We start from the raw sequence: 17,120 nt of genomic DNA, 5'->3' as shown, positions 1-17,120 counted from the left end.
TGGGTATAATGGGTGTGGGTGAGGGCTATACTGTAGAATGAAACTGTCTCTGCTCTTGCTGGGTATAATGGGTGTGGGTGAGGGCTATACTGTAGCTGTGGGTTATAAATAGGGTCAAATCAACCATTATAACAGAGAAAGACATACTTTGTGGTTATTAACTTAAAATAAAAACTTGTTTAAAAATAGTTTTGAGAAGAATTGAAGATGCGAAAAAGTATCTGGAAGATACTTCTGGGATGGAAAACCAGGATTAGGTTATTTCCCCTTCTGCCTCAGATCAGGAATCTGGCCTGGAAGCTGTAGGCCACAGGTCACTATTGTGCTATATGAAAAAAGAAAATGAAAAAAAGAAATCAAATAAAGAGCTGAGGAAAGTAGAATATGTTGTAGTGCACACAAAAGGACACTACCTGGAGGTTCATAAAAGTGGCCAGCCACTCGATCAATTCGTTCTTTGATTCACAGCACAGGTACCTAAGAAGATTGCGAGAGGGAAGACGGAGGGGGTGAGAGAGAGAGAGGCTATACCTTTACCATGATCCTCAGTGCACTAGTCACTACGTTTTACCTATCTTTAGTTGCTACTAAAGATACTCACCACTGCTGTTTGTCTCGTTCTGCCTGCTCACACACTACAGTCATCCCCCAGCTAGAAGAGGAGGAAACTTACATGATATGGACAGCTGATATGGAACAACAAATAGCCAAATGGCTAAGAAAATAGACCAGTAGTCATTGGAGGGTTGCTGGTTGACTCTCACCATGATGGTGGCTGTAGCCTCTTCTTGATGCCATAGTAGACTTTCAGAGCATGGACTTGACATTCCCTCTCAGGCTGAGTACTCTAGTAAAGAGTAATGATGGACAATTGTAGCTATACTGGCACATACTGTAGGTACTTCATACAGTCACAGAATAGGCCAACACATCCTCCTTCCTTCCTCTATTACCTTTACTTCTTTGTAGAGCCTGAGAGAGGTGCCATCGAGTACACAGAGGCGTCTGCTGAAGGTTCTCTTCCCCCTTTGACCCTTCTCATCCCTGAACTTAATCATGCTGTTTCTGGACACGTCTACCATGCCAGCTGTGAGAGGGGACATCCAACTCTAATTCACTTCACTCAACCATATCATTAATGAACATATTGCCTTCCCCCTTCCCTCCCTTCAGATTCCTTTTCTGTTGTCAATACTATTCTTTACAGAAAGTATCTACAATATGTAATTTATTCAAAAGTGCTCTTGACTGGGCTGGAATAATAATATATACACCGGTAATCATGCATTTACCTATGTAGATTAACATGGCATCCATGTAGCAGTTCCTCTTGACCACCAGGTGACAGTCTTTACCCAGAGAGAAATAGATGGCCAGCGCTCGTTCCTGGTAGTGCAATGGACGCTCTGTTGGGGGAATCAGAGAAGACATATCGCATTTTACCACTAGTTTGCAGTTGAGCATTAGCGTTCATCGTCAATATAAAGATATCACACTTCATTAACAACAGCTGTCCTACTTCAGCTTATACATTTAAAAAGGGACTTGGCAACTGTAACTGAGGTGTTCTAAACCATTACCCATCTCCTGGTTGTCGTTGACCAGGAAGCAGCTCCAATACTCCCCCTGTTGTGTAGGGATGTTCCCGCGTCTCAGGACCTCACACACTAGCTCCTCAGCACTCACTGCCTGGGAGATCTGAGGGAGAAGAACAGGCAGGGTTAGCGTTAGGAGCGGGTAGGGTTAGCGTTAGGAGCGGGTAGGGTTAGCGTTAGGAGCGGGCAGTGTTAGGAGCGGGCAGGGTTAGCGTTAGGAGCGGGAAGGTTTAGCGTTAGGAGCAAGCAAGGGAACTTATATGATCATCTGGGCACAAAGCATTGCAGAAGAACACCCCATACTGTCGCATTTGGATTCTAAGGTGAAAGGTGAGAGTGCACATGGAGCTGACCTGAACCAGCAGCTCAGAGCCCTCCTCCTTCCTCTCCAGGTAAACCCCACAGATGGTGAGAGGTGAGGGGGTCCCCTACAGAACAGAATGAAGAGAGACACATCAGGCCAACATCCATCCTCAATCCAGCAAATAGTAAGAGATAGACAGGTCATAGAAGGATTTAATCATTTCAGTTGGGTGGGAAACTGCTGCAAGGGGTTCTGAAAATGTCATCATGCCATAGGTGTATGCTCACCTCCTCGGTGTGTTCTTCTTGTGCTTTGATGACATGAGAGATCATGTCCAGCTGCTTCTGAAGCTGCTCGGCATTCACCTGCCACACAGACAGACACATCCATCCAATTGATCAGAACATTTAATTTTGCTTCTTGTGACAACAAAGTACATTTCCCTCCATTTATCTTCTATAAATCAGTGATGTCATCAGTGTGAGACAGACCCACTCACATTGAAGATATCCTGGTAGTTCTGGATGAGCTCCTCTACCACCTGTCCTGCGCTGTTATCAGTGCCGTCCGTCTGGAAGAGCGTGGGACCAAACACAATGGCCAGGTTGTGCATGTTCATCTGATTCTCATCTGCAAAGCACTGGACGCTTTGGGAACAGAATCGACAGATTTGTACAAGAGATTTCTCAACAGCGATGCATGTCTTGAACTTTCAAAGACAAAGTAGTCAATTATCTATATATAAACAATAAAAATTCTACATACAGGTCAATAAAACACAACTGTCCCATATGAAAAATCATATTCTCATCAGGTTCAGTGGAAAAGAGACAAACCAGAATGAAGGGAAGAAAAAGAGAGAAAAGAGAAGAGGACAGGCGGACAGAGGTGGAGAGTTGAGGCTAACCAGTAGAGGTGGTTGATGACAGCCCCCAGAGTGGCTCTGTTGACTAGGGGGAGGCTGTGGAGGAGGGCCTTGTACTGGGACACTCTCTCTCTTCTCTCACTGACAGCTGGTGGACAAAAAAGAAAAACACCTACACATTACAGCACAAAACTCCTTGTCATGGGGCTACCAATGATACGACTACCAAGACGAGCAGTGAAAAGCAGTGGTGTGGTCATTGTGGTCCACCAGTATTAGAATGAGGGTAGGCCAGACTCACTAGTGGTATGGAGCCATGGCAGAGAGGCCTGATGGCCATTGAAAACCCCCTCTCCCACTTCCCTGAGGAACCTCTTCAGGACGTTGGCCACATTATCCACCTGGCGCTCCCCTTCACTCAGACGAACCTGACGGGGGTCATGGCGGAGAGAGAACAGCAGGGCGGCGATCTTAGAGTTTACACCAGACCTCCGATAGATGCCCTCTGACTTCAAACCTAGAAAGGGGGAGGAAAAACCCCCATAAACAAACACATAACCACTATATCATTAACACAGGCTTACAAAGACACTGATAGAATCAAATAATGGAGCTGGTAAGAGCACATATTTTGTTAGGTATCTGTCCCAACCGATGCCATGCTAGGTTCACTTACCATGCTGTGTGATATAGCTAATGCAGCAGTCCACGATGACAGGGACTTCTGTCTCAGTAAGCTGCTGCTGGTCCAGGGGGCCGTCTCCTCTCCCTAAGCCCTGCTGGATGCCAATCAGCCAGCCCTGGAAGTCAGGCCTCCTGTCCCCCTCCAAACGCAGCCTCCTGCCTCTGTCCACCAGCACCACAGCAGCAGCTTCTTGCTCCACGGCTGGGACAGCACATCACACACTGTCTACATCAATTGTCAACCAAAGTAGCTCTATTAAAAAGTTATTTATATGTCACTAACATTCTTGGTCCACCAAAATAAAAACACTTCTCCCTCTGCAGTACTTCCTTAACCTACAGTTAGGGAAAATATTCAGACCCTTTGACTTTTTCCATATTTTATTCCATATATACAGTGGGGAGAACAAGTATTTGATACACTGCCGATTTTGCAGGTTTTCCTACTTACAAAGCATGTAGAGGTCTGTAATTTTTATCATAAGTACACTTCAACTGTGAGAGACGGAATCTAAAACAAAAATCCAGAAAATCACATTGTATGATTTTTAAGTAATTCATTTGCATTTTATTGCATGACATAAGTATTTGATACATCAGGAAAGCACAACTTAATATTTGGTACAGAAACCTTTGTTTGCAATTACAGACATCATACAATTCCTGTAGTTCTTGACCAGGTTTTCACACACTGCAGCAGGGATTTTGGCCCACTCCTCCATACAGACCTTCTCCAGATCCTTCAGGTTTCGGGGCTGTCGCTGGGCAATACGGACTTTCAGCTCCCTCCAAAGATTTTCTATTGGTTCAGGTCTGGAGGACTGGCTAGGCCACTCCAGGACCTTGAGATTTTTCTTACGGAGCCACTCCTTAGTTGCCCTGGCTGTTGTTTCGGGTCGTTGTCATGCTGGAAACCCAGCCACGACCCATCTTCAACTGCTCTTACTGAGGGAAGGAGGTTGTTGGCCAAGATCTCGCGATACATGGCCCCATCCATCCTCCCCTCAATACGGTGCAGTCGTCCTGTCCCCTTTGCAGAAAAGCATCCCCAAAGAATGATTTTCCACCTCCATGCTTCACGGTTGGGATGGTGTTCTTGGGGTTGTACTCATCTCTTCTTCTCCTCAAACACGGCGAGTGGAGTTTTAGACAAAAAGCTTCAATTTTTGTCTCATCAGACCACATGACCTTCTCCATTCCTCCTCTGGATCATCCAGATGTCATTGGCAAACTTCAGACACGCCTGACATGCGCTGGCTTGAGCACGGGGGACCTTGCGTGCGCTGCAGGATTTAATCCATGACGGCGTAGTGTGTTACTAATGGTTTTCTTTGAGACTGTGGTCCCAGCTCTCTCCAGGTCATTGACCAGGTCCTGCCGTGTAGTTCTGGGCTGATCCTCACCTTCCTCATGATCATTGATGCCCACGAGGTGAGATCTTGCATGGAGCCCCAGACTGAGGGCGATTGACGTCATCTTGAACTTCTTCCATTTTTCGAATAATTGCAGCCAACAGTTTTGCCTTCTCACCAAGCTGCTTGCCTATTGTCTGTAGCCCATCCCAGCCTTGTGCAGGTCTACAATTCTATCCCTGATGTCCTTACACAGCTCTCTGGTCTTGGCCATGTGGAGAGGTTGGAGTCTGTTTGATTGAGTGTGTGGACAGGTGTCTTTTATACAGGTAACGAGTTCAAACAGGTGCAGTTAATACATGTAATGAGTGGAAGAACAGGAGGGTTCTTAAAGAAAGACTAACAGGTCTGTGAGAGCTGGAATTCTTACTGGTTGGTAGGTGATCAAATACTTATGTCATGCAATAAAATGCAAATGAATTAACTTTTAAAAATCATACAATGTGATTTTCTGGATTTTTGTTTTAGATTCCGTCTCTCACAGTTGAAGTGTAACTATGATAAAAATTACAGACCTCTACATGCTTTGTAAGTAGGAAAACCTGCAAAATCGGCAGTGTATCAAATACTTGTTCTCCCCACTGTATATATATATTATATATTATTATATATTATATATATATATTATATTTCATATTTTCTTACGTTACAGCCTTATTCTAAATGTTTTTCTCTCAATCTACACACAATAACCCATAATGACAAAGCGAAAATCGTTATTTTTTGTTTATTTTTTAGCTAATTTATTTTTTTAAATGGAGCTCAGATGCATTCGGTTTCCATTGATCATCCTTGAAATGTTTCTACAACTTGATAAAAGTCCACCTGTGGTAAATTAAATCGATTGGATATGATTTGGAAAGGTACACACCTGTCTATATAAGGTCCCACAGTTGACAGTGCATCTCAGAGCAAAAACCAAGCAATGAGGTCGAAGGAATTGTCCGTAGAGCTCCGAGACAGGATTGTGTCAAGGCACAGATCTGTGGAAGGGTACCAAAACATTTCTGCAGCTTTGAAGGTCCCCAAGTTTGGAACCACCAAGACTCTTCCTAGAGCTGGCCGCCCAGGCCAAACTGAGCAATCGGGGAAGAAGGGCCTTGGTCAGGGAGGTGACCAAGAAATCAATGGTCACTCTGACAGAGTCCAGGCCTTTATGATAGAGTGGCCAGACGGAAACCACCCCTCAGTAAAAGGCACATGACAGCCCGCTTGGAGTTTGCCAAAAGGCACCTAAACACTCTCAGACCATGAGAAACAACATTCTCTGGTCTGATGATACCAAGATTAAATGATTTGGCCTGAATGCCAAGTGTCACGTCTGGAAGAAGCCTTGACCATCCCTACAGTGAAGTATGGTGGTGGAAGCATCATGCTGTGGGGATGTTTTTCAGAGGTAGGGACTGGGAAACTAGTCAGGATCGAGGGAAAGATGAATGGAGCAAAGTACAGAGAGATCCTTGATGAAAACCTGCTCCAGAGCGCTCAGGACCTCAGGCTGGGGCAAAGGTTCACCTTCCAACAGGACAACGACCCTAAGCACACAGCCAAGACAACGCAGGAGTGACTTCTCGGAATGTCCTTGAATGACTGCGCCAGATCCCGGACTTGAACCTGATCAAACATCTCTGGAGAGATCTGAAAATAGCTGTGCACCAATGATCCCCATTCAACCTGACAGAGCTTGAGAGGATCTGCAAAGAAGAATGGGAGAAACTCACCAAATACAGGTGTGCCAAGCTTGTAGCGTGATAACCAAGAAGACTCGAGGCTGTAATCGCTGCCAAAGGTGCTTCAGCAAAGTACTGAGTAAAGGGTCTGAATACTTACAGTACCAGTCAAAAGTTTGGACACACCTACTCACACCTACTCACTCAGGGGTTTTTCTTTATTTTCACTTTTTTCTACATTGTAAACGAATAGTGAAGACATCAAAACTATGAAATAACACATATGGAATCACGCAGTAACCAAAAAAAGTGTCAACCCCCCCATTTTTTTTATTTTTAGATTCTTCAAAGTAGCCACCCTTTGCCTTGATGACTTTTGCACACTCTTGGCATTCTCTTAACCAGCTTCACCTGGAATGCTTTTCCAACAGTCTTGAAAGAGTTCCCACATATGCTGAGCACTTGTTGGCTGCTTTTCCTTCACTCTGCGGTCCAACTCATCCCAAACCATCTCAATTGGGTTGAGGTCGGGTGATTGTGGAGGCCAGGTCATCTGATGCAGCACTCCATCACTCTCCTTCTTGGTCAAATAGCCCTTACACAGCTTGGAGGTGTGTTGTAATCTTGAAAAAGACATGATAGTCCCACTAAGTGTAAACCAGATGGGATGGCGCATTGCTGCAGAATGCTGTGGTAGCCATGCTGGTTAAGTGTGCCTTGAATTCTAAAAATATCACTGACAGTGTCACCAGCAATGCACCCCCACACCTCCTTCTCCATGCTTTACAGTGGGAACCACACATGCTGAGAACATCTATTCACCTACTCCGCGTCTCACAAAGACACGGTGGTTGGAAACAAAAATCTCAAGTTTGGACTCATCAGACCAAAGGACAGATTTCCACCAGTCTATTGTCCATTGCTCATGTTTCTTGGCCCCAGAAATCCTTTCTCCTCATTGGTGTCCTTTAGTAGTGCTTTCTTTGCAGCAATTCGACCATGAAGGCCTGATTCACGCAGTCTCCTCTGAACAGTTGATGTTGAGATGTGTCTGTTGAACTCTGTGAAGCATTTATTTGGGCTGCAATTTCTGAGACTGGTAACTCTAATGAACTTATTCTCTGCAGCAGAGGTAACTCTGGGTCTTCCTTTCCTATGGCAGGCCTCATGAGAGCCAATTTCAAACGACCTGCCCTCCAGGACACCTACACCACCCGATGTCACAGGAAGGCCATAAAGATCATCAAGGACAACAACCACCCGAGCCACTGCCTGTTCACCCCGCTATCATCCAGAAGGCGAGGTCAGTACAGGTGCATCAAAGCAGGGACCGAGAGACTGAAAAACAGCTTCTATCTCAAGGCCATCAGACTGTTAAACAGCCAYCACTAACATTKAGTGGCTGCTGCCAACATTCTGACTCAACTCCAGCCACTTTAACAATGTAAAGATTTATGGAAAAATTTATCACTAGCCACTTTAAACAATGCCACTTCATATAATGTTTACATACCCTACATTACTCATCTCATATGTATATACTGTACTCGATACCATCTACTGCATCTTGCCTATGCCGTTCTGTACCATCACGCATTCATATATTTTTATGTACATATTCTTCATTCCTTTATACTTGTGTGTATAAGGTAGTTGTTGTGAAATTGATAGGTTAGATTACTCGTTGGTTATTACTGCATTGTCGGAACTAGAAGCACAAGCATTTCGCTACACTCACATTAACATCTGCTAACTATGTGTATGTGACAAATAACATTTGATTTGATTTGATCATAGCGCTTCATGGTTTTTGTGACTGCACTTGAAGAAACTTTAAAAGTTCAAAGTTCTTGACATTTTCCGTATTGACTGACCTTAATGTCTTTTAAGTAATGATGGACTGTCGTTTCTCTTTGCTTACTTGAGCTGTTCTTGCCATAATATGGACTTGGTCTTTTACCAAATAGGGCTATCTTCTGTATACCACCTGTACCTTGTCACAACACAACTGATTGGCTCAAACGCATTAGGAAGGAAAGAAATTCCACAAATTAACTTTTAACAAGGCACACCTGTTAACTGAAATGTATTCCAGGTGACTACCTCATGAAACTGGTTGAGAGAACGCCAAGAGTGTGCAAAGCTGTCATCCAGTCAAAGGGTGGCTACTTTGAAGAATCTCAAATATAAAATATATTTTGATTTGTTTAACACTTTTTTTGGTTACTACATGATTCCATATGTGTTATTTCATAGTTTTGATGTCTTTTGATGTATTTTTCAATGTAGAAAATAGTAAAATTAAAGTAAAACCCTGGAATGATTCGGTGTGTCCAAACTTTTGACTGGTACTGTACATAAATGTGATATTTCAGTTAAATTTTTTATAAATTAGCAAAAATGTCTAAAAACCAGTTTTTGCTTTGTCATTATGGGGTATTGTGTGTAGATTGATGAGGGGAAAAAACTATTCAATCCATTTTAGAATAAGGCTGTAACGTAACAAAATGTGGAAAAAGTCAAGGAGTCTGAATACTTTCTGAATGCACCGTATGCCCCACTGTGCCAGGTTCAGGTGTGACTCACAGAGCTCCTGTAGTTTTCGCAGGTCGATGTTATCCGCGTGGTCTTCTCCGTGGGGGAGGAGGAGCAGTCTGGAGCCCCCCAGGGAGAACCAGCCCAGGCAAGGACAATGGAAGCTCTGGCCCGCAGTGTAGCGCAGCCGGCCCACCCGCTCAAAGGACCAGCCCACCAGGTCCTCTGCTACAGGGGGGACCAGGGCCTGACACACAACAAGACAAGGCAGCAGATATACATAACTGTATAGCTATACAGTAGCTATACATAAAACTACCATTTACCAATCTATCATAATACTAATTGAAATCTAGTTTTAAAGAGGTGTGGTTACCTTGCCAATGGCCTTGATCCACTCCCTCACCGTGTCAGGGGAATCCTCTCCAAACAGGTAGACTCTCCCAGAGTCATGGTACAGCTCAAAGGAATGACCATAACTGACTCAGCAGGAAACACAAATAGAATATATACTGTACAAATATAAACATTCTTCTGAAGCTCACACTGTTTTGGATTAAAACACTATCGTGTTGTCTTACCCATGTTTCCCTTGGGGATTGACCACCAAACAAAGGACATCACTCATCTTCATCTGTCCACTCTGGCTGGAGCTCTTCTCACTCTCATAGTAGCTGAAGTTACCTTGGTTCAAAGAGCACCAGCGACGACTAAAATCTACATGTTCCAAAATGCTACAATTAGCTTACGGTAACTGAATTTACCGTCACTTACCAAAAAGGAATATCAAGTTCGAAATTTGCAAGTTGCTCACTAGTTAATCTGAAATTCAGATCTAAAGCATGTCCAAACAATTCACAAAAAATGTAGTTTACAAACAGAATTTCAAGAATGACCCACCTCCTTTAGATTTGCGCTCTGTAACTGCTCGTGTTGAGGAGGCAGTCTTGAACAGATAACCACTGTGTGAGATGGGGAGAGCAGCCTCTAAGATTGTGTGATCTCCAGCCCTTGACCCTGGGAGCTCTGGAGAGAGAAAAAACATATAATACTGATGATGTCACCTCTAATGAACAATGACATACAACCCATACATTTGTGTTCAACACAAGTATATGATTGATGTAAAATTGCAGGCATGGATTACAGAGAATTTGATGAATGAGGCTGGTTTCATTGCTCCTACCTGTGTTGTGGTTGTGAGTGAGGAACTCCACCTGAAGTGTCTGTCCATAGTGCTGGGCAATGGAAACAGGGCTGGGCAGCTCTGGATCACCTGTATAACAGTTCACATCTGCTCCACAGAACACCAGTGACAGAGTCTCCAATACATCACCTGTCTGAATGGTGTTGCACAGAGCCTGAGAGATAGGGAGAAGGACAGAGAGGGGAGAGAGAGGAGGAAGCCAGAGAGAGAGAGTGAGAGATAGAGGGGGAGGTAGAGAGAGAATCAGGGAGCAGAGAAGACAAGTCTGAACTTTTGAGAGCAACAGATGGAGAGAGAGCAAATTAGAGAAAATCTGAGTGCCTCACTTTGTTGAGGGCTTCCTGTTGGCCAAACAGTGCATGGTAGCGGCGGTATTTCCCCTGGCAGTACTTGGCAGTAACAAAGCGCTTGCGCTCCTCACTGTCACTTGATGTACAGAGCATCTCACTTGGTGGAATGTTAGCTGCCCAGAAAAGGTTTACTTTGTCGTTACCTAGCAACAGGAACAGCTGGTGAACAGGGAGTGACATTAGAACCTTGACCTGAAAGACTAGTCCTTTTATTAACAGGGTGAACAATGACAAGATCTAATTTTCAAAGACAACATTTAATACAATTATACAAATAAGATAGAAAAGCATAGTGTGAGGAACATAAACAGAGGAAACCAGTCATATGGGTGGTGAGAATGCAATGTTACTAATCCATGTAATAATATAATAGAATACAAATATGAAACTGTACCTACCTGATTTTCAGTCCACACCTTTTCATCCATCTTCAGACTGCGGACTTTGGACACACTCTGACCCAGACCCCTGTGCACCCCTAAACCACAGAGAAATGGATTAAAGAGAGTTAGATTTCAATATCCTCTACCAGGCACTGTTATCTAACATACCAATGTGATACAATTTTTGTTAACCTGACATATTTGAATATGATCATTATAGAATCTAATCAAAGCTCTTGAGTCTTGATCCATTAGTTTCCGAGGCTGGACTGACCTCTGGAAATGGTTCTGTACCTGCACAGCATTTGCAGAGGACCACACACAGGTTGACAGAGGCCCAGTCTGGGTGGGGGGCGCCACAATCTGCACAGCGCTGGTTGGCCTCCTCCGACCAGATCTTCTGGGCCACCGCGTTGCTGGACAGAGAGTGACTGACACAGGCCTGCAGGGCCTCAACCCACTGCTCCCGCTGCTGCTCCGACTCGGCCACAAAACTAACCACACAGAACAGAGGTCACAGGGGTTTCACTGTGGGATGTCATTAAAGGGTCATAGGTCAGTCTCACTCACCTGAATGTCCTGTAGAAGGTGGTGAGGTTGAAGGACCGTTTGTCTGTGCCCTTCACAGTACCCAAATTCATCTCAATGGAGGTGATGCCAACACCCTGGCTGTGCTCCTGATGACATGAACATCACAGTATTTTTTTTTAAATTTCTTATCAACTCAAAAATGTAGCTAGTCAATTCACTGACTGGCTATAGCTAGATCATCTATATCCTTATCTGCATGAGTAATCATTATTGATATCAATGTTTATTCCCCAAATATACAAGTGTCTCCTCACAGTATAATTTGTTTAATTTCTGATCTAGAAAATTACTCATAAAAGCCATATCTGTAGCTATGTCATCCTTGAATTGTACAGACAGAAAATGACATCTTCATCAAAAAGTACAAATGACAGCCAAAATGTAGTGATAAACAAAAATGTTGTTGAGGCTAATTTAATTAAGCCTAAATTAGCATTATTATTAAGTGTTAGGATTTATATGGAGACCTTTGCCTGTCACCTTTAAGAATACATAAAGGACTTTCATGCACGTTTAAAAAAATATATTTCAGAACAAATGCATGTACACATGCACCATGGATACACACCTCAGCGTTCCTATAGAGGAAGACACTGTTGGCACAGATGACTACATAGAGCTTGGAGCGCAGTCCACTCATCTCCAGGTATCCTTGCTTACTAATGAGTGAGACTCTGCTAGCACGCTGTCCACTCGTATCACTGAAGTTCATAAGGGACATCTCCATGCTGTTACAACGCTGCTGAATAGTCTCTTTCAGTACTGACACCCATTCCTCCCTGACGGCTGAAAACACACACACACATCAAATCAAATTGTATTTATCACATGCACCGAATACAACTGGTGTAGACTTTACATCAATAATGCCCACAAAGTACTCATATTTCCTCATTGTGACCCTTGTTATTTAAGGCTGAACACCTACTGTTGTTCTCAGCACGGAACAAGAATGTCCTGTTCCTTGTCACCACCTCAAACTTCTGCCCTCCAACATTAAGCACTTCAGTGACAGACAGTATGGCTATGATCCGCTTTGAGTAGACCCCCTGAGGAAAAGAGAGAGGACGAGGAAGAAGCAGAGGGGCTATAATAAGTAAGGTATTACACAGTAGACAGTGTGATCTGTGAACCTATGTGTGGCTCTATGGAAGACGTCTGGACCTTCTCATTTTGAAAGTATCGAAGATACTGTGCATCCAACATCACCCAACGCTTCTGGAAAACAAGGGTCCTGCAGATAAAACAGAGATTACTTACACTCTCATGCATACACACACACATGCATGAACCAACACACAAATGCACGCATGCATGTACAAGCACACACGCACACACCCGCCTCTCTCTTACCCCTGAGGCGGGGTCTTGTGCAGCCAGCCCATCTTGATAACAGGAGAGTCTTCAGGGTTGAATGATCGTGACAGTGTGCAGCCAAGATAGATACTGTCTTCATCAACAGATGTTCTCCTGAGATATTAGACACCCACAAAAGCAGAAAGGACATGAATGTTCCCCTTATCTCATCATGTTTGCAATAACCAAAACATGTAGACGAAGGCTTCATACACAAACTCACACGTAAAACAGTTCAATAGAAACACACCTGTTTTCCTCAATGTCCTCGTACTCAGCCTCATCCACACTAAACTGACTGTGGAAACAGTTCTGCATGGCCCGCAATGCATCCTCCTATGGTGCAGAATACAAAATGCAAACAATGGATCAAAATATCATCCTTCACACTTTAATAACTTGTGTACAAAAATAACTCTGGCATGTGTACAATCGCTAACATAAACGCCCAACACTCAATCACTCTAAACATCTGTAATCACACACAAAAGAAGAGGCTAATAGTACATTCAAGTAGTACATACACACCCACACATACAGATGTACAGTATAACTTACATTGTTTGCCATGACATCTGTGTCTGGCCTCTCTTAACTCGAGAACAGCTATACAGGTTAGCTGTGACAAAGAGGTGGAGACGAACAACTGAAGCCAAAGGATTACAGTAAAGGAATCGTTTCTCTGTTATGCTGCGTCACAGGTCCCAATGAAAAAATGTGCCCGGACAGGTTTACCTGACGATACTGAATAAACTGTATTACATACATCACATGTCAGCTAAAGTCGATTGTTTACATTTTACGAAAGACAATAGCTGTATGAAACGTATTACCCCTGCATGTTGACTCTGACCAAATAATCAAACATAAAGTCAGAACTATGAACAAGTGTAGTAACCTCACAACTGCTGGTAAGGAAGTATATTAATACAGTAACTTTATACAATAACTCAATAATTATTCCCAAAGTCTGAGAATAGTTCAAATAGATAAACTAACGGGGTTTGAGTAAGAAATGGGTACTATAATCTGGCCACCTGCTTGGGATGGTGAGCCCCATCCCTGTGACAATGGCCCTTTCATCACAGCAGGTATAACAGGAAGTGGGCTTAAGAAACTGGCATCAGAGAGACTAATCTTCCTCATGAAACTGCAATAACCCTGAACAAAGAGACTTTATTTGATATTTACAGCAGCTTCTCCATGACTCCTAATTCATGTCATGGCACAGGACCACAGGCATAAGAGTAAGGTATAATAATTTATATATTGAGACAGTGCAACTACAGGTGAACCTGTACAGTCTGACCTGTACTGTATCTTCTGTAAATTCTACAGTATATTATAAGCAATATAACTAATTTTAATTCTATGAAGAATACCACTCGTTTTTGAAAGTGCATTCATGACAGTCAATTTTCATCAGAAAATATATGATTATTATAGAAGCAGATCTGCGAACACAGCAGGCAGGTAAAGCATAGCAGCGAGGGGCAATCTGTGACCTTACCTGTAGCTCTTAGACTCTTGTAACTCTCTGCTGAACTGCTACCTTTGTACATAAGATGTTGGCGATGCAATGACAAATGCTCAGTAATATCAATGTACTGGAGTGATAATATATCCCCCAAAAAGTAATTTTCCTTTGCAATAGTAAAGTTTAGACTCACCAACCTTAATAGTCTTCTTCCCTCTTCTCTGGTGAGTGACATGAGAGAGGTGAGAACATTCTTCTCTGTCTAAATTAGGAAATTATGGTAGTGTATTGAGAAAGAGGGTGTGTGCGTGAGAGAGAGAGAGAGAGAGAGAAGAGAGAGAGAGGAGAGGAGAGAGAGAGAGAGAGAGAGAGAGGAGAGAGAGGAGAAGAGGAGGAGAGAGAGAGAGAGAGAGAGAGAGAGGGGAAATCAATGTCATACCATAACAATAAATAATAGCGTCATCTTTGCTGTCAGTTGGGATAGCTGGCCAGATGTTCGAATTGACTACGATAATGCCTTTGGCTGCTAGACAATGAAAGAAAGTTGAAAGAAAAACAATAGAACAGGAGAAATCGTATGAGTAAGTCTTTATAAAAAAAATCATTGCTTCTATGGTGGGATTTTTGCTATAGGCTACTTTCAAGTAAGGAAAGACATGCCTCATAAAATGAAGTAAAACGTCCAGGTTTCAAATAATTAAGGAATATAAAAAATAACAGCTATGTTAATGGTAGGCCTAACCATCTTCTGGTAAATGGAAAGGCTTTCCCAAACATCTTCTCTATTAAATGCTAACTACAGTAGCTACAAAGCAGCCTAGCTACTGTTAGGATTTATTGTTAAGCATAATAGCCTGGTAGCATATAGTTGAAAATGAATGTTGTTTTGTTACACACATACACAAACTATACAGAGGGGTGTGGGTGTGTAGGTAAAGGACTGACCAACACAGGCCATAAAAGTTGTGGACAGTCTGGAGAGGGAGGTGCAGCTCTCTAGACCAGGGGTGTCAAACATACGGCCCGCGGGCCGGAACCGGCCCCCAAGGAGGTTCGATCAGGCCCGCAGGATAATTTGAAAGTGGAAAAAATGCATAAAAGACATGGAATTAATATTTTTAATTCGCTGCAATTCATGGATTATCCGCTAAGGGGCGCACTCTTTCCATCAGAGTAGAAGACAAGCCGCATCACTGAGACAGACTGAAAACAGCAGACGGTATCAATGCGCCATCTGCTGCTTGTTACGACGTTGTTAATACCTTGGTCTCTACCTCTCCGCTACAACCTCATTAGCCAAAATGTCGTTATCCAAACGGAGAAAAGTAGATAAGGAGTGTAGAATTTTCAAAGACCACGTCCTATTTATTACAGAGATGCACGGAAAACCTTCGTGCTTGTGTTGTTTGCAACAAGTTTCGGTATTGAAGGAATATAATATTCGACGCCACTACGAGACTCATCACAGCGAAAATATGACGGCTTGCAAGGACAACTGAGAAGAGATAAGATTAACGAATTGCTGGCGGGTCTGAGGAAACAGCAGTCAACTTTCATCCAGACGAGAAGTCAGGTGAAGCAGCGGTAAAAGCCAGCTACCTAATTGCTAGCGAAATAGCATTAGCATCGAAGCCGTATTCCGACGGTGACTTTGTTAAACGATGCATGATGAAGGCGGCTGAACTTGTATGTCCCGAGAAGCGACAAGCTTTTGCCAATATTAGCCTGACGAGGAATACTATAGCAGAGAGGATTTCGGAACTATCGGCAGATTTAGACAGTCAATTGAAACAGAGAGTCAAGTCATTTATTGCATTTTCCGTGGCAATTGACGAGAGCACTGACATCACAGACGTGGCCCAACTGGCCATATTTATTTGAGGAGTTGATGAGACATTGACTGTTACTGAAGAGTTTCTTGAGTTGGTGCCAATGATGGACACCACAACAGCCGAGGACATTTTCGGCTCTGTCGTTGCTGCATTGGACAGAGTTGGAGTGGACTGGTCCCGCGCTGTCAGCCTGGCTACAGACGGCGCGCCATCCATGGTCGGAAAGAAAGCAGGTGTCGCGACAAAGTTCAAAGACAAAGTACAAGCCCTTAATGGAGGAGATCGTTTCTGGACATTTCACTGTATTTTGCACCAGGAGGCATTGTGTTGCAAGTCGCTGAAAATGGACCACGTCATGGAGGTGGTTGTTCGCACTGTAAATTTCATCCGGTCCAGAGGTCTGAACCATCGTCAGTTTGACAAACTTCTCAGCGACAGCAACATTACCCACAGCCTGCCATACCACACTGAAGTGAGATGGTTAAGCCGAGGCGCTGTGCTGAGGCATTTCTTTGATCTACGAGAGGAAATCGTATGTATGGTATAATTTTAATGGTCCGGCCCACTTGACATCTCCCTAGGCCGTATGTGGCCCACGATGCGAAATGAGTTTGACACCCCTGCTCTAGACCAACCAAGAGTTTAGAATACTGGACAATATCATATTAGGAACTGTTTTAGTGTAGAATCGACAGACCCAAGACGGAGCTAATCTACCCAACAACCAGATGTGGACAAAGGAACGCGCCAAGGAGCTTGGACAAAGGGCCAGCAAAAGGGGGGCAAAGTCTAAACCACTCCCAGCCTCTACTGTGATAGGCCAACTGGACACGTTGAGAATAAAATTGTCATAGTATAA

General features: G+C 43.5%; 2 protein-coding genes across 3 annotated transcripts; one reads left to right on the top strand and one right to left on the bottom strand.

The window, feature by feature from the left end:
- Nucleotides 1-6: 6 nt before the first annotated feature.
- On the bottom strand, nucleotides 7-14,671 carry LOC111951093 (arf-GAP with Rho-GAP domain, ANK repeat and PH domain-containing protein 1-like). Of its 2 annotated transcripts, XM_070434485.1 has the most exons (29): nucleotides 14,463-14,671; nucleotides 13,511-13,571; nucleotides 13,203-13,288; nucleotides 12,950-13,066; nucleotides 12,761-12,830; nucleotides 12,525-12,645; nucleotides 12,165-12,382; nucleotides 11,576-11,682; nucleotides 11,300-11,499; nucleotides 11,021-11,100; nucleotides 10,599-10,781; nucleotides 10,252-10,426; nucleotides 9,966-10,091; nucleotides 9,647-9,782; nucleotides 9,442-9,544; nucleotides 9,117-9,312; nucleotides 3,441-3,650; nucleotides 3,066-3,281; nucleotides 2,807-2,912; nucleotides 2,399-2,546; nucleotides 2,187-2,264; nucleotides 1,949-2,023; nucleotides 1,581-1,698; nucleotides 1,293-1,406; nucleotides 954-1,087; nucleotides 765-847; nucleotides 602-652; nucleotides 414-477; nucleotides 7-325 (listed from the first exon to the last, which is right to left on the bottom strand). In XM_070434485.1, exons 2-29 carry the CDS (start codon nucleotides 13,520-13,522, stop codon nucleotides 281-283), a joined length of 3,372 nt encoding a protein of 1,123 aa, XP_070290586.1. In that variant the 5' UTR covers nucleotides 13,523-13,571; nucleotides 14,463-14,671; the 3' UTR covers nucleotides 7-280. The 2 variants fall into 2 exon arrangements, 1 of the variants encoding a protein (XP_070290586.1); XR_011473968.1 differs by lacking the exons at nucleotides 954-1,087; nucleotides 14,463-14,671 and having other exon boundaries at nucleotides 13,511-14,187.
- On the top strand, nucleotides 14,663-16,808 carry LOC111950538 (general transcription factor II-I repeat domain-containing protein 2A-like). Its single transcript, XM_070434516.1, is given in 4 exon segments — nucleotides 14,663-14,671; nucleotides 15,806-15,896; nucleotides 15,899-15,997; nucleotides 16,000-16,808. Coding segments are annotated over 4 exon segments (1,008 nt in total).
- The last annotated feature ends 312 nt before the right edge of the window (nucleotides 16,809-17,120 follow it).

The sequence above is a fragment of the Salvelinus sp. IW2-2015 genome, linkage group LG23 (genome assembly GCF_002910315.2).
Source record: "Salvelinus sp. IW2-2015 linkage group LG23, ASM291031v2, whole genome shotgun sequence".
NCBI classification, from domain to species: Eukaryota; Metazoa; Chordata; class Actinopteri; order Salmoniformes; family Salmonidae; genus Salvelinus; species Salvelinus sp. IW2-2015.
This window is presented reverse-complemented; position numbering and strand designations above follow the sequence as displayed.